At 40.1% G+C, this 18,094-nt stretch overlaps 1 protein-coding gene across 2 annotated transcripts in view; it reads left to right on the top strand.

The window, feature by feature from the left end:
- CNOT6L (CCR4-NOT transcription complex subunit 6 like) overlaps positions 1 to 18,094 on the top strand; it is a 191,185-nt gene that overhangs the window by 143,186 nt on the left and 29,905 nt on the right. The window contains exon 12 of one of the 2 annotated variants that reach the window (XM_047798836.1): positions 2,509 to 2,695. The exons of the other annotated variant lie outside the window; for it this stretch is intronic. Coding sequence (XP_047654792.1) covers positions 2,509 to 2,532 — 24 coding nt within the window. The 3' untranslated portion in view covers positions 2,533 to 2,695. Of the gene's footprint in view, positions 1 to 2,508; positions 2,696 to 18,094 lie in introns of those variants that run through there. 2 annotated transcript variants of the gene reach the window in all.

Below are 18,094 nucleotides of genomic sequence, written 5' to 3'. Positions count from 1 at the left end.
TCCTAGATCCTCTTGATTAAAGGTCACTTACTTGATGAGAACTTTCTCATATGTCCATGCCTAGCTTTTATCTTCAAATATGACTTGAAATTCTTTTTTTTTTTTTTTTAATGTCTTTTGAGGGCTGCACCCACAGCACATGGAGGTTCCCAGGCTAGGGGTCTAATCAGAGCTGTAGCCGCTGGCCTATGCCACAGCCACGGCAACGCCAGATCCAAGCCACGTCTGTGACCTACACCACAGCTCATAGCAATGCCAGATCCTTAACTTACTGAGTGAGGCCAGGGATCGAACCCACGACCTCATGGTTCCTAGTCAGATTCGTTTCCGCTGCACCACAATAGGAACTCCGGATCTTGAACTTCTATTGAAGCAAATCAAGGAAATAAAATTATAATAGCAATTGATAAATTTCATATTAAACTAAATTTAAGCATAGTCTTATATTTTCTGAGCATTTTTTTTTTTCTTTTTAGGGCCACACTCGTGGCATATGGAGGTTCCCAAGCTAGAGGTCAAATTGGAGCTACAACTGCCGGCCTACGCCACAGCCACAGCAGTGTAGGATTTGAGCCACGTCTGTGACCTACACCACAGCTCACAACAATGCTAGATCCTTAACCCACCAAACGAGGCCAGGGATCGAACCCTCAACCTCATGGTTCCTAGTGGGATTCGTTTCTGATGTGCCACAAGGGGAGTTCCTGAGAATGTTATTATACTTGCATCCCTTTCTTATTTGTGGATCATGGCAAATATGTAAATTAATATAAAGCAAGAATTTACTGTCATATATGGTTTATTATGTATCAGGTACTATATATGCTTTATATGTATTAATTCATTTAATCTTTACAACTCAATAAAATATGTATTGTCATTCTCTTAATTTTTGAGGTGAGGAAATGTGATTTTCTTAATTTTCAGGTGAGGAAACTGAAGGCCAGAGAGGTGTCACTCCATAGCTGTATGAGCCTGGCCTGAGTTGGTGCAGGAATCAGGAAAGAGCTCTGCAGAAGTTCCAGACTAGAGTTCAAGAGGCCCTTCCCATTGGGTCATGGGACCCTGCCGACCTATGGTGTTAGAGGTCCAGCTGCTATGGACCTCTAAACACAGTGGGAGAGGAAAAGTATAAGTCTTGGGCACCCAGGAGGACACTTGGGGAATTCTAGGTACTCCCTTGCCCTATTTTGCTGGGAAGTTGCAAGTACAGGAGTCATGGCCTGGAAAAGGGCATGGCAACCAGGCCCTAGGTCAGCCATCAAGACCAGCAGAGGCTTAGAGGTAGCTGACGGTGAGTAGATGGTGGAGGAGAGAGATGAGGAGTATCAATCGTAGCCCCAGAACAGCTGCAACAGAAAGGCTGTGGTTCAGGTTACTAAGCTTTCCCTTGTAAATTTCAGTGGGGCGAGGGGGATGGAGGTGATTTCAGAATTATTATATGAAACAGATGACTTTGAGTGGCCCATGGTGATGTGGTGTACTGCTTTGATTCCTGTGTTCGGCATGGAAACACTCATTCTCTCATCTACTGGGAGTGGACTCTCCACTGAGACCCTCTCTGAGAATTACCTGGGGCTGAGAAGGGAAAGCTGCCTGGCCCAAAGTCATGCCCAATGCCAAGACGAGACACTGGTCTGCAGCCAATGTCTGGTAAATGTGGGGTTATAAGGCTTGGCTCCCTCATATCAATATGTGACAATTCTAAAGGGGTGTGCCAGTTTGAGTCCCCATGGGAATGACTAAGGCCTTTATCATGACCCACTTGATAGTCATTTCTTCCTTCACTTCCCATATTTGATTCTGAGCTCTCTCCAAAAACTTCCTGAATGCCTGTTTTCATCTCAAAATCTGTTTCCTGGGACATTCACATGGCAGGTAATTAGACTAGTGCTCTTGGATTATAGACACTTGCTACAGAAAACCATTGTACTTGGCACACAAAAGAAATTCCTAGTGTGTGTGTGTATTTTATAAATATGTACCAATCACTTAAAACTGTGCAAAACATAGAAATAAACATGTAGGCCTTATTTAAAAGGTCAATGTAGACCAAACGGTGTAATTTATGAGGGTTTTTTTTTTTTTTATGTTTCCATGTGGATGAGATTTAGACATATCTTTCATAAAGGATTGTATTAGGATTCAGTTGAAAAACAAGATATTTCAATTAAGATGAATATAATCTAGGGAATGAGTTAAATGGAAGAGGAAAAATGAAGGCAAAGAGTGAATGGTGAGGCAAACCAGAGATGAATAACTCCAACAGCCACTATAACCTTTAAGCCATGGAAATCAAGAGGAGATGGGGTTACCAGATCCAAGAAAGTGGGTTTACCTACCAGGAGCTAGCACCATGGCAGCGGCTGCCTGCAGGAGGTGCTAGTACAAAGGGAGGGCCTGTCTTTGGGGTGTTGGGGTCACGAAGAAGATTTGGAGGCTGCTAGAAATGCCATCGGTTGCTGTAAGAGGAGAAATACTATGACTTTCCTCCCCTCTTCCCTCTAGCTCACCGTGTCTCTCATTGGCTGAACTTAACTTAAGCCTGGAAAATGGTGCATCCTGTGGTACATTCAGGATGGAGAAATGGAGAGAAATGCACCAGGAAGCAAACAAGTAAATCACAGCATGCACAGCTGTTTTCACATCTGAGCATTTATCTTCGTGCTTCTCATCATTTTATTTTCATTTTAAAAATTATTTTATTTGCAGCATCTTTTTTTGTGTGGTAAAATAGATAATAAAATTTACTGTCCTAACCGTTTTTAAATGTTCAATTCAGTAGTGTTAAGTATACAACAGATTTCTAGAACTTTTTCATCTTGCAGAATTGAAACTCTGTATCCAGAAGTGAAATTGCTGACTCACATGATATTTCTATTTTTTTTTGAGGAACTGCCATACTATCTTTTTAATTTTCCCACCACAGAGCAGAAGGGTTCCAGTTTCTCCACATCCTCATCAACACTTTTTTCTGCCTTTTTTTTTCTTTTTTGATGGTAGTCATCCTAATGTGTATACAGTGGTGGCATCTCATTGTAGTTTAGATGTTCATTTCCCTAGTTATTAGTGATCGTCTCATTAGCTTCTTTAGAAAAAGAAGACGTACAAAGAACTATTCAAGTCTTTTGCCCATTTTTGGTTGGGTTGTTTGTTTTTTTGTTATTAAGTTTCAGGAGCTCTCTATATCCTCGTTATTAACCCCTTATTAGTACATGATTTGCAAGTACTTTCTCACATTCTGTGGATTGCCTTTTTATTCTGTTGATAGAGTCCTCTGTTTCTGTTGCATAAAAACTTTTCATTTTGATGATGTAAATTAGTCTATTTTTTCTTTTCTTTTCTTTTTTTTTTTAGGGCCGCACCCACAGCATATGGAAGTTCCCAGGCTAGAGGTCGAATGGGAGCTGTAGCCTCCGGCCTACACCACAGCCACAGGAAAGCCAGATCCGAGCTGTGTCTGCGACCTACACCACAAATCATGGCAACGCCAGATCCTTAACTTACTGAATGAGGCCAGGGATCAAACCCCCATCCTCATGGATACTAGTCGGATTCATTACCGCTGAGCCATGATGGGAACTCCATAGCCACAATGGGAATGCCTCTTTTAGTAATGTTTTAGTTTTCATTGTGTAGTTCATCTCCTTAGTTAAGTAAATTCCTAAGTATTTTGGTTTTTATGCTATTGTTAAAGGAATCGTTTTAATGATTTGCTTTTCACATTGTTCCTGATGAGTGTAGAGATGAAACTTATTTTTGTGTGTTGATTTTGTTTGCTTTTGTTTTTCTGAAATAATTTGTTCTAATAGTTTATGTGCATGTGTACGTGTGTAATCTTTAGCGTTTTCTACATATAAGATTATCATCTGCAAATAGAGATATTTTTATTTCCCCTTTCTGTTTGAGATGCCTTTTATTTTTCTTGCTGAGTTTCTCTGACTAGAACTTACGTTACTGTGTTGAATAGAAGTGGTAAAAGTGAGCATCTTTCCCTTGTTCCTGATTTTAGAGGAAAAGCTCTCAGTCTTGTATCATTAAACATGATGTTTACTGTGGAGTTTTCATGGTGTTTTTATTATGTCAAGGTGGTTTTATTCTATTCCTGGTTTACTGAGTGTTTTGATTTTTTTTTATCATGAAATGGTGTTGCACTTGGTCAAATGCTTTTGCTTCATCAATTGAGATGATCATGTGGGCTTTCTCCTTCATTCTCTTAATATAATACATTGATTGATTTTGGTTTTTTTGAATTATCCTTTCTTTCCAGGAATAAATTCCACTTGATCACGGTGTCTAGTCCTCTTAATATGCTGCCGAATTGTTTGCTAGCATTTTGTTGAGCATTTTTGTATCAATATTCTTAAGGGATATTGATTTGCAGTTTTCTTGTAGTATCTTTGTCTGCCTTTGGTATCAGGGTAATGCTGGCCTTGTAAAATGAGTTTAGAAGTATTTCCTCCTCTTCAATTTTTAGATGACTTTGGGAAGAATTCATTTAATTCCTCTTTAAATATTTGGTAGAATTCCCCAGTGAAGCCACCTAGTCCAGGGCTTTTCTCTGTTGGGAGATTTTTGATTACTGATTCAATCTCATCACTAGTTATAGGCCTATTCAGATTTTGTATTTCTTTGTGTTTTAGTCTTTGTAGGTTTTATTATTTGCAGGAATTTGTCTATGTCGTATAGTTTATCCAGTGTTTTAGCATTTAGTTGTTCATAGTATTCTCTTATAATCATTTTACTTCTATAGAATCAGTAGTAGTATATAGTGGTATGTCTCTATTTTCTTATTTTGACAGAATTCTGCAACTCTTTTAGTATATTTGCTATCTCTTACAGCAGCAGGTCCTGCACTTTTCCATCTGGGCTATGTTGGGATAGAACTTTGTTATTAGACTAGAGACAATGATGGGTGATGAGAAAATGTTCCCCTGGAGATAAACATTCTCTTCTCAGGCAACCACCACAAGTGAAGTCCCGTAAAGGTTTTATGCAAGTGAAGGTTGATTGTTTTGGGTAGAATGTAAATTCACAAATGGATAAGGGGAAAACTACTTCTGCCACCTAGGAAGATTTAGGGAGTTGGAGAGTTCAGAGTTTGTAACCTTATCTCTTTCTGTTCAAATGTCACCATCCAAAGTCTCATTGAAATCCTCCTTTCCATCCAGAGCCCTTCACTGAGCATAAAATACCTGATAGGACCATACATTCAAGTAATGTTGTAACTTTTCAATCTATATTTTCAAGCCTTGGGCCTGATTCTCAGCCATTTCTGCCCTATGGCTACAGGGCTATGGAATGTGGCTACGTAGCTTAAGGTTTTCAGTTAAAAGTTTAAGATCTCAGGCTTATTTTTTTCTTTGTATACACTCTTCAGGGAAGTCAGAAGCATCCATACCATCTAATAATTCTTGTTAATCATAATTGTTATCGTAATGGTCAAAAGCATCAGTTACTTGACCAAAGCATTGCTTTCACCCTGTACTATGGCTCCAGAAACCATAGCTTATGATGTGCCACTGCATAAGCTATGATGCCACTGCATGCCACAGCCTACTAGTGTTCATTTACTGCCTATAGGAGGTCTTCATTGCACTCATGGTCAAACAGATCACAACCCAACCCCAGGGTTCCATATTGAATATCAGTTTCCTGTGACCATCTGGTACCAGGAGACATTCAGAAGAACAGAAACCACTTTGGACATGGCAAACAGAAGAATGTAGTGCAGGGCAGTGGTTACACATGTGGAAAAACTGGGAAGCCAAATAAGAAGGCATTGAGGCAATCCTGAAATTTGGAAAAGCAGGAAACTGCTACCACCATTTGGGTGGATGGAGTGTGGGAGGACAGAGTACTATCAGGGCTGAGAAGTCGAGCTTATCTAGTGGGAGCTGTAACCTCTTAGCGGCTGTCTTTTAAGATCTGAAACATAGAGGAATGATTTTCCCATGGGAGCCAGTGTTAGGGAGAAAATATAGTCCATGCCAGAGATGCCACCAAAGCAGAGAAAGAGGGCAAAATACTCTGATTTCTTCTCTCTCCCACTCCCAAGTAAGCCAGCAAGACTTCCCACTTGCCAAACCTGCTCAGAAGTCGCTTGTCAAGGGACCACAGGAAATGTAGACCCTGAGATACAGGCAAAACTAGCAGAGGTTAGGAATGAATCTGAGAGCAGGCAGGCAAATGACCCGCAAGAAGTTTATCCCTTTCTTGCACTTATGTACACACTTGGTGCTGTAGGTGGATTCATAAAGATGATATAGTACAGACCTTGCTTCAGAGAAGCTTGCAAATGTATGGCTATATTTATGTGTCATTAGTAGTAACAGCATGAATGCCAGATGAATCCTAACATTATTTCTTGGAAGAGCTACATACATATTTTTTTATATATCAAAGAAAGCACCATAGATATCATCTTATGAGAGAGGCGTGAAGTTACTTAAAGTGGCTTTTAAATATGATTCTACCTAAGTACTTCCCTTATTTTGATTACTTTATTCAATATTTTATCTGTTAATTGAGAAACTAAGAAAACCCAGAGAACAACATACACCTTCCCTCCCACAAGCTTGGCTTTCTTTAGTAATTTGCAACTGCGTAGCCAAGATGATCTGTCTAAATTTAGTAGACCACAAATGATGTGTGAAAATGAGGTACTAAACATAAGGAGAGGAAATGGTATGGAAAATCATGCTTTGAGATATATATTTCTGTGGAAACTTTAATCTTTATTTTTAGTATTTCCACATCTATAAAATATTCTGTGGGGGAGGGGGAGGAAGTCTTGTTTTAAGAGTCTTATTCTAAGCCAGAAATGCTCTTGCCAAATTTTTGCTTATGCCCTTGATAGTTTGTGAACTTTATCTACCAAAAAGCAGATAAGGTTGGAAAGTATACATTCTACACAAAGTTTTTTTGGGTTTTTGGTTTTTTTAATGAGGGCATCTGTGACATATGGAAGTTCCTGAGCCTGGGATTGAATCTGAGCCACAGCTGTGACCCACACCACAGCTGTGGCAATGCCAGATCCTTTAACCTACTGTGCCAGGCTGGGGATTGAACCCATGCCTTCTTAGTGACTTGAGCCGCTGCAGTTGGATTCTTAACCCACTGTGCCACAGTGGGAACTCCTATACTGGTTTTTTTTTTTTTTTTTAAGACTTTATGTTTTGAATATGTGAATTCTCGACCCTATAATCACGAAGTTAGGTTCAGGCATTGACATGTAACAGCTTCCTTTTTTTCCCCCTCCCAATGGGAGAAGGAAGATTTGCTATAGAGGCTGACAGCATGAGAATATGCTACTTCTTTTAATCATCCAGATTGGGTTTCTCCTCAACACAACTGGCCCAGCAGTTGTTTCTGAAGAGTCTTGGATACTATCCACATAACCACATTCTCAGTTTTACATAGTAACGCCTTTCACTAGAACTGAGGGGATAACTTTATTAACCACTACAAACCTCTGACTTTACAAAATCACCACGTACCAACTACGTGGCCCTGAATACTGGCTTCAGTGTGAAGATGGAGAGAGAGAAATATTTCTTTTACTATCCTGATGAAGGCCAGCTCTTAGGTATACTTCCAGGGGGAAAAGAAAAAGGCATGGAGCCATCAGGAAATGTGCAGACTAAGGGAGGGATGTGAGAGGGTCCCAAATATTAGGTTCCTTTTGCAACTTCCCAGTTTTGGGGGGTGGAACAGCTTCTACCATATTTGCACAGTGCCCTTAATAAAATGTTTATTGACGGAATTCATTAAAGAAGACTTGGAAATAGGACAGCCCTTCAAATATTCGGAAATTGTTATCATATGGAAGAGGAATTATTGGGCCTTTCTTTAATAGAGGCTCTCTGTTCTTAGTTTTATTCCCTTTAAAAACACACAGAATGATAAATGAGAGAGTTGTTAAATTATTGGAAGTGTTTAAAAACTGACTGCATAGAGATTTCCTTGCTGCTACTTCTGGAAACACCGTAAAAGAAAATAGTTTCTGAAGACTGACAGTCCGTCTCAATGACCACTAATTGGCCTCCCAGCTCTTGGCATTTGGAATCATAGAATCTTCTGTTTTCATTATTGTCCAGATAGTTATGTTCATATTCATTAGTAAAAATGTCCTTGAAATATGCAGAGAATTAATATATAACTGGGACTAAAGGAAATGTAATGGCCAATTTATCTCTGTACGTGAATAATTGAATAAGTAGTTCAACTCCTAACTGGATAGAATTAAGCCTCTTTCATTCTGTAGAACAAGTTCATTTGATTCCATTACCCTCTCATCCTGAAAGAGAAGACAAAAAAGAAAGAGAAATAACAAATTTGACAGTGAGTGAAAGGAAAATTCCTGTTCTTTGTTTCCCTCTTGGCTCACTCTCTCTTCAGACCCTCTGGACCAAGAGAGAGGCAGGTTAGTGGAGCAGTGGGTCCAGAAGCTTCGAGGTGGTTGGCCAACTCCCAGACATCAAATCAATGACCTCGGTCCTTATTTCCCCCCACCTTTCTGTCACATCCACTCTTGACACACATCCATTTCTTCTGAAAAATTGCATTCTCTTGGCCTTTGTGAACATTCAGAAGAGTTGAAGACAACCCAGGAAGAATTACTTCTTCCCTAACTGTTCTTTTCTTTCTCTCTCCACTACCCTGAATTATTCCAAGAACCAGCCGTACTTACTTCCTTTCCTTTTCAGTCTTGCATCTGCCATTCCCCCTTTGATGACTCCCTAATGTCTATCCACCCCTCGTCTCTTTCTTTATTTTTGGTCCTCTATTTATGACTGTTTCTTTAGAAGTTCTTGGGCACACCAAATTTCACCATATTCCATTTTTTTTTGTCTTTTCTAGGGGTGCACCTGTGGCATATGGAGGTTCCCAGGCTCGGGGTCTAATCGGAGCTGTAGCTGCCAGCCTATGCCAGAGCCACAGCAACATGAGATTCAAGCTGCATCTTCCATCTACACCACAGCTCATGGCAACGCTGGATCCTTAACCCACTGAGCAAGGCCAGGTATCAAACCCACAACCTCATGGTTCCTAGTCAGATTCGTTAACCACCGAGCCACAACAGGAACCCCGATATTCCAAATTAAATGAATCTTTCCATCACTAGCCCTGTTCTTCCTCTTGGTTTCTTGGGTGGGGTAACAACAAGATTCCAGTCAAGAGTGGTCTAAGGTTTGGGGACCCATGGAAAGAAAGAGACCAGTCAGATACATCACAGGTAGGACTTGATAACTAATACCTTTCTCTTCTCCATTTTATTAGGTGCAAACCTATTATTACTAATTTAAGTTGTACGAAAAGTCATTGATAGTCTATGTGCTGTGCTATTTTATAGTTTTATTTTATATATAAAGGACTTCTAAAAGCTCAATGCTAAACTCAGTCTGTCAACCTTGCTTATGCTTTGGGCTCTTAAGTTTCTCAAATTCAACTGCTTCCATTTTAGAGCTCTTTGGGAGGTGATACATACGTGTATTTGCTATCATAGATTATGAGCAAGGAAAAAAATAATCAAGGGTGAGGATTCCTAAAGATGGAAAACTTATAAAGAAATTAATCGAGTCTATACCTCCTTGTCCCTCTCCTCTGAGTACTTCCTTCTCAGATCCAAGCCACATTAGATGGGCGTTGTTATGGGCCTATGTGGACTGTCACTTTTCCCCTAACGGTATCTAGGGGTATTCCTCTGACCTGATTATATTCTGAATACAAGTGGAAAACTGGAAATGGCTCTTTTTCTGACAGGACTGCACTGTGGCTCTTTTTCTGACGGGACTGCACTGTGCTTTAAACACCTGCTGTCATAATACATACAAAAGAAGCTCCTCTAAATAAATGCCATTGTCTATCGATGGAAATACTCAGCTGTTTGGAGGGACAAGTGTTATGTCATATGAGCTCTCAGTGTCTCTTGCCCAATCCTGAAAACAGACGCAGGAAAGAGAATAAGAAATCCTTTCAGCACACATGCCAAAGGTCTGAGAGGGCCTTATAGTACAGTTCTTAAAAGCAAGTACAATATTTATTTGCCTGTTTACCAGAACTAGGCAGTTACTATACAAAATTCTGATCTTGTCTGAACCGGCAGTGGTGGACTGTCATCTTCTAATGGAATTGTATACTCAGGCCACCAGTTTTTCTCTAGTGACAGTGCCCTGCCTGTATCATTTCAGGGATGCAAGGGAGAGAGTCTTTGAAAAGATGAAGTGGGAGAAATATTTGCTGTGATCTGCTTTTCTATCCCCCTTATTTGAGACTCAGAGAGGTGCAAAGAGAGAGGCCTTGGGTGACTTTGGGAAGAAAGGGAGAAGAAAGGAGAGAAATGAAAGCGTTGATTTTTTTTTAATGGTGGTGGTGGTGAAGAATTGCTGGTAGGAAAAGGAGTTCTAGGCATTCTCGCCATGGCTCATCGGTAACGAACCTGATTAGTATCCATGAGGATGTGGGTTTGATCCCTGGCCTTGCTCAGTGGGTTAAGAATCTGGTGTGGCTGTGAGCTGTGGTGTAGGTGACAGACACGGCTTGGATCTGGTGTTGCTGTGGCTGTGGTGCAGGCCAGCAGCTGCAGTTCTGATTCGACCCCTAGCCTGGGAACTTCTATACGTGGCAGGTGTGGCCCTAAAAAGACAAAAAAAGAAAAAAGAAAAGAAAAGAAAAAAGTTCTGGAAACTGGAGGAAGCAATAAAATGGTTTAGCTCACCCGCAGCTGTGGGTTTATGCTGGTTAACATGCTGTACCTACAGCAGAGCTATCGTATTTGCATTGATCTTTTATTACTGTGAATAAGTGAAAGTGCTTTATGAACTAACAGCAGTTCTCTTGTTACATTTTTAAGAAAGTTATGTGCGGGCGGGGGCGGAATGGATGAAAATACATCAAAACAGTTGCTAGTTTTTAATTTATATACTGCTTCTTTTCCACTTATCATTATAACTTAAGCATTTTCCCAAGTTAATACATGTATTTCGAAACCACAGAATATTAGAAAGCCATTCAAAATATTTTGTTTGTGCTATCACAGGGTTGAATTTAATGAATATATAAATTGCTTCTAATATTTTGCTGTGATGTATCACTGAAACTAACATAAGTGTACTAAAATTTTACCTTTTCAATACCAGAACTTCCTTTGCCAGCCTTTAGAATGAGTGGGATGGGAGAGGGGCGTTAGGAAATCATGTGGCTCCGACCTGGCCCCATATGAGACTAGGGTGTCTAATCCCCTACCACCATGACAATCCAGGGAGCCAGGGGTTAAACTCCCAGCAGATGGTGCTGCTGCTCTAGATGCTGCTGACTGAGCATCCCAGGAATTTAAAGACGTGCTTAAACAGGGTTAATACGTGGAAGACAGCTGGTCGGCCGCAGAACTAGAGGTCAGGAGGTTAGTCACATTTCCCTGAATACAGACAACCCACCAGTCAGGATCAGTGAAAGCCATTTAGGGAAAAGAAAAAGCAGAGGGGTTCTATTTAAGGGAGCAACTGAGTGAGAGGGTAGATGGTGTTAGGGTACAAGAGAGTAGCACCTGATATGGAGAGAAAGGGACAGGGACATGAAGGATGACAGAGAGAAGCACGGTAGGACAGTGCTTCATAGTCTCCACACTTGAGATGAAGAGAGAGACCACATCCAGCCCATTTCCCAACTCCAGGGTTCATCGTCCTATATTTTCACCAGTGTGTAGGTTGAGTTAAGAGATCTCGCCAGGCTGTTAGACGTTTAACATGGCAAATTCACTCTGTAAAAGGACACAGTGGGATGTTATCAAGTTGGAGGAAGCTATTAATGTCTTGGAATTAAAATCTCATCCAGGACAGTGGCTGACATCTTTCACAGTCCAAATCCTGCAAATGCCTTGAGGGTCTGTTCTTTGTGGAACACTGTGATAGATGTTATGGGTGGTTTGAAATGAAAAAAAAAAAAAAGAGAGAGAGAGAGAGTCCTGGCTCTCGGCTCTTGGCTCTCGGGTATTTTACTCTGAAATACAAGGGCAGTGGATGGAGGAATTAGACAGAGGTGCTGATGACTGTAATACGAGAAGATCACTGGTACAGAGAAAGTGGTAGGTGGTTCAGAAGTAAGAGAGAAAAGATTGGTGAGGAAGATTGAATTTTTATAAAGACTGTAGGAAAATATTAACAAAGGTGTAGGAGGCCATTGTAAATGAAAGAATACACAAGGAAAGGCACCACGGGACCCTTTCCACCTCTCTTCCCCACCCCTGTCCCCCCTGCCGCACACACATGGATGGGCACGTAGACTTCATCTTAAGGTACCCTGAGTTCCTTTTATGGAATATTTCAATCTATCCTCAACATCCATTCCTGGCATTGAGTAGTGCTCTAAAATACATTTTGAATAGTTGGAGACCCAGTTTTTATACAGTCTGTAGAATGACGCAAGGAAAGACCACGGACTTTAACAGGGGCTAGACAGATTTGGGTTTGAATTTCAATCCGTTTTCTAGTGGTATGACCTTGAATGGATTATTCAGTCTCTCTGAGCACTTCTATTATCTGTAAAAATGGAGAACATAGGAGCAGACTTGCAAAGTTGTAAGAATTCAACAGGAAAACGTGTTAATATACTTGCTTGGTAGGAGGTGGTGCTCTGCTTTCTCGCCTTCCCTTCTGCAGGGCACCCCTCCTGCCTCCTTGGTCACACTAGAGGGCAACATCAGCCTATTCTTACATCGAAGGCTTGCAGGAGTTGAAGAGCCTTCTCTGTCCACAGGAATTTTCTAAGTGTCCCAGCAAGGGAGGAAGCAGAAATTCTGTGCTCCAGAATGTGAATGGGGCAGTAGGAGAGAAACTGTGGAAGGATTTCGGAGCAGCTGCTGAACACACCCTCAGTGGGCAACAGCTGTGTATGAAGCTGGTGAAGGCACCATTCCAGCTCTCTGTTCCTGCCAGCTGCGTTAGGAGGACTTTTGATGCTACCAGACCTTTAGACTGGGCATCTAAATGACCCGCTTGATTGCTACTAGAAAACCACTGTGCTTGTACCATATCTCTAAAACAGCTGCTGGAATTTGCTGAAGCATCTAATTGCCCTGTGTCCTAGCAATTAGAACACAGGGTTGACTAATTAATGGTGTATGCATAATTGTTAATAGTGCCCCTTTTACTCTCTGTGTTTGGAGAATAAGTTAAGGGCCACCCTACTCAGAGTGTTAGGAAGGCTACTTACTAAGAGTGTGGATCTCACCCAGCAAAGGCCCTGAGGTTTGGATCAGACCGAGCATGGGCTTTGGAGTCAGAAAGTGACAGATCTGGGCTAAAATCCCTGCTTTGTCTGTGTGTCATTAGCAAGTTATTTAACCTTTCTAAACCTCAGTTTACTGATGCATAGATTAGAAATGATAACAGGAAATGAATGCATTGTAGCTTTTAATCCTCCTAATTAAAGTGCTTACCAGAATCTCTTGTGTGTAGCAATACATGGCAGGTGTTCTTATTATTATTTTTAAGATTCACTGTAAGATTCAGTCTGTCTTCTCAGTTCAAGGGTATTTAAGCTGTGTTGGCTGAAGAAGAGATGAAGAAATTGAGGACTAAATTAAGTTTTTTTTTTTTTTTTTGCCATGCCCGAGGCATATGGAAGTTCCTGGGCCAGAGATCAAACCCATGCCATAGCTGTGACAATGCTGGATCCTTAACCTGCTGAGCTACCAGGGAATGCCCCCAAATAAAATGAATTGCTCAGAGTCATATGACAATTATCGAGTTACTCAAGATCAGAGCCAGATAAGCACCAGTTTCTCAGAACTCCTTCTCTGGTGCACCAAGGTGATTGCTGTTTCTACAGGGACCATTCAAGGTTAAAGATGTGACCTAGCTTCTGACCTGCAGCTTTAGCAAATACAGGATAGAATATTGTTTTGGAGCTTAGAAGGTGGTAGATATTTGACTACTTCATTTTTAAAAAATTTATTTCAGGAGATCCCATTGTGGCTCAGTGGGTTAAGGACCCGATATTGTCTCTGTGAGGATGTGGGTTCGATCCCTGGCCTTGCTCAGTGAGTTAAGGTTCTGGAGTTGCCACAAGCTGTGGCATAGGTCGCAGATGTGGCTCAAATCCAGTGTTGCCATGGTTGTGGTGTAGGCCTCAGCTACAGCTCCAATTTATCCCCTGGGCTTAGAACTTTCATATGTCACAGGTGCAGCCATAAAAATAAAAAATAAAAAAATTTTATTGCAAAGTGTTTTGAACATGCAAATAAGCATAGAGAATCTTGTAATGAACATCAGTGTATTTGCCTCTATCAAATCTTAACATTATACTCTACCTGCTCAAGTCCTTCTTTCAGACATTAAATTTCACAAATATAATGAACTCCTCCAGTGTACTCCTCCTTTACACAAGCCTCTTTTCTCATTTATTCCATAGTTATTATTTAACTGGTTTCAAACCTTAAGTGGTATCATACGTATCTTGCTGCATTTTTTTGTTTGTTTTGCTTAATAGTTTTTCAAAATTAATCCATGCTCATAAATACTCTATAGCATACCATTATATGAATAGTCAACAATTTATTATCCATTTTCCTCTTCAAAGACATTTTGGTTGGTTCTCGGTTTTCACATACGTGAGACTTTCTGTAGAGACTGTAGACAGAGGGGATTTGCTTTGCCTTAGAATATGAGTTATTTTTGACTTTACTCAATATTGCCAACTTTTGCCAAATATTACCAAAAATTTTCCAATGAGTTGTTTCAATATCCAATGTATTAAAAAATTTTCCCAGAATTAAATATATTGGAGGTGTACCTCGGAAGTAATTTAGGTTAGATTCCAAACCCCCTTAATATCACAATAATGCAAGACACACAATTTTTGGTGTATGATGTTTACCCTATACTGTAGTCTATTAAATGTGTAATAGTATTATGTCTAAAAAATAATTAAAAATACTTATTGCTAAAAAATTGCTAACTATTGGGACAGTGCAGGGTTGCCCCAAACCTTCAATTTGTGAAAAACTCAATATCTGCAAAGTGCAATAAAACGTGATATGCATGTATTTTTTTTTGAAAGAATCATAGTTATGCACCTAACCAAGTAACAGAACACTTATGCTAGTTGTAAAGTGTATGTACTTCTAAGAGATGGGGAAATGAATATTTATTGGCTACTTACTATGTGTCAGGCCCTACACCAGGTGAATTACATTTATTCCTTCAAGTGCCTTTCAGTTAACTTCATTACTGTGTTACTGAATCCTCTTAATCCTACCTCAAAAATATCTCCTAAATTCATTGCTTCCACAATTTAAGAAGTTTTTGCCAAAGTACAAGTGACACCAGCTGAGCTATGCCCACCTTGTCTTTGCCAATCAATCCTTTGCAGTTGTCAGAATTATTTTTCTGCAAACACAAATGGGATCTTGTCCCTCACTGTGGAGACTTTTGGAGATTTTTCCATTGACTAGAGGATAAACTTCCGACTTTTTGGATGGGGTCAGATATTGAAAAGCCTTGTATGATACTCAACCTCTCCAACCTCATCTCCTTCCTACTCCTTCAGCCTTTAGTTTCCTGCCACACCAAATGGATTAATTCCCCCAAATAAGCCATGCACTTTTCAACGTGGGGAAGAGCATTCACAAAGTCATGGAAGTTTGAATTTTTTTTCCACCACCTTCATCTTGAGCAGATTTCCCATAAAACACAGCTTTGAGTGATTCATTCTCTGGAGTAAGTTGGGGAGGTGTGTTGGAGATGGCTTGCTTCAGAAGATGAAGACTATTTGAAGGACTCAGCTCTGTGTCATGGATTGGGAGACCATACACCATAACTTAAGCTATATATAACATAAAACTTAACTCGGATACTTTAAAAAAAATTGTGGTAAAAACATTGTAACCTAAACTTTACTCTCTTAACCACTTTTAAGTGTACAGTACAACAGTATTAGCTCTATGCAAAACTTAATTCTATACCTACTAAACAAACTCCTCTTTTTCTCCTCTCCCTCATCTCTGGCAACAACCATTCCATTTTCTGGTTCTTAAAAGTTCAACTACTTTAGATACTTCACAGGGAATTATGTGATATTTGTCTTTTTGCCACTGCCTTATTTCACAAAATAAGCAGAATAAGATGTTTGCTGTCAGTTTATCACATATAGCTTTTACTCTATTGCGGTAGTTTTCTTCTACTTCTAGTTGGTTGAATGTTTTTATCATAAAAGTATTGCTTGTAAATCAACTAACTTTAATAAAAAAAAATGTTCTTTGTAAAAGACCTTAAAAAAAGTGTTGCATTTTGTCAAATGTTTGTTTTTTCTGCATCAATTTAAATGATCATGTGGACTTTCTTCTTCATTTTGTTAATGTGGTATGGTATATTGACCGATTTTTGTGTATCGAAGCATCCTTGCATGCCAGGAATGAATGTCATGTAGCTGTGGTGTATAATTCTTTAAATGTGCTCTTGAATTGAGTTTGCTAGTATTTTGTTAAGGACTTTTGCAGCAATATTTATCAAGAATATTGGTCAAGGAGTTCTCGTCGTGGCTCAGTGGTTAATGAATCCGACTAGGAACCATGAGGTTGTGGATTCGATCCCTGGCCTCGCTCAGTGGGTTAAGGATCCGGTGTTGCCGTGAGCTGTGGTGTAGGTTGCAGACGCGGCTCGGATCCCGCATTGCTGTGGCTCTGGCCTAGGCCAGTGGCTATAGCTCCAATTGGACCCCTAGCCTGGGAACCTCCATATACCGTGGGAGCGGCCCAAGAAATGGCAAAAAGACAAAAAAAAAAAAAAATTGGTCAATATTTTTCTTATAGTTATCTTTCTCTGGCCTTAGTATGTTGGCCTCATAAAATGCATTTAGAAGTGCTCCCTTCTTTTCAATTTTTGGAAGAGTTTGAGAAAGGTTAATTTAAATCTTCCTTTTTTTTTTTTTTTTTTTTTTTTGCTTTTTAGGGCAGCAGCTAGGCATATGGAAGTTTCCAGGCTAGGGGTTGAATTGGAGCTACAGCTGCCCGCCTATACCACAGCCACAGCAACTTGGGATCTGAGCTCATGAGCTCATGAGCTCACAGTCTCATGGCAATGCTGGATCCCCAATCCACTGAGCGAGAAAAGGGATTGAACCTGAAACCTCTTGGATCCTAGTTGGATTTGTTTCCACTGTGCCACAACAGGAACTTCTAATTCTTCTTTAACTATTTGGCAAACTTCTCCAGTAAGGCTATCAAGTCGGGGGCTTTTCTTTGTTGGGAGGTTTTTGATTAATGATTCAGTCTCCTTACTAGTTATTTTATTTATTTATTTTGTCTTTTTGTCTTTTTAGGGCCACACCCACGATATATGGAGGTTCCCAGGCTAGGGGTCTAATAGGATCTACAGCTGCTGGCCTATGCCGCAGCCACAACGCCAGATCCGAGTGGCATCTGCAACCTACACCACAGCTCATGGCAACACAGGATCCTTAACCCATTGAGAAAGGCCAGGGATCTAACCCCAAACCTCATGTTTCCTAGTCGGATTCGTTTCCACTGCACCACAACAGGAGCTCCAGTCTCCTTGCTAGTTATAAGTATGTTCAGATTTTTTATTTCATGATTCAGTCTCAGTAGGTTGTATGTTTCTAGAAATTTATTCATTTTTTTCTGGGTTATCCACTTTGTTGGCACATAATTGTTCTTTAATAATCTTTTATTTTTGTGGCGTCAGTTTTAATCTCTCCTCTCCCATTTCTGATTTTTGTTGAGTCTTCCTTTTATCTTGGTCCAGCTATGAGTGTGTCAGTTTTGTTGATCTTTCAAAAAACCCATTCTTTGTTTTATTGGTTTTTTCCTATTCTCTATTTCAGTTATTTCTGCTCTAATGTTTATTATTTCATTCCTTTGGCTAACGATAGACTTAGTTTGCTCTACTTTTCTTATTTCCTTGAACAGTAAAGTAAGGTTATTGAGATGAGATCTTTCTTTTATTAAATGTCTTTTTAGGGCCGCACCCATGGCATATGGAGGTTCCCAGGCTGTGGTCTAATTGGAGCTATAGCTGACGACCTATACCACAGCTCATGGCAACGCCAGATCCTTGACCCACTGAGTGAGACCAGG

The sequence above is a fragment of the Phacochoerus africanus genome, chromosome 10, assembly GCF_016906955.1.
Source record: "Phacochoerus africanus isolate WHEZ1 chromosome 10, ROS_Pafr_v1, whole genome shotgun sequence".
NCBI lineage: Eukaryota > Metazoa > Chordata > Mammalia > Artiodactyla > Suidae > Phacochoerus > Phacochoerus africanus.
This window is presented reverse-complemented; position numbering and strand designations above follow the sequence as displayed.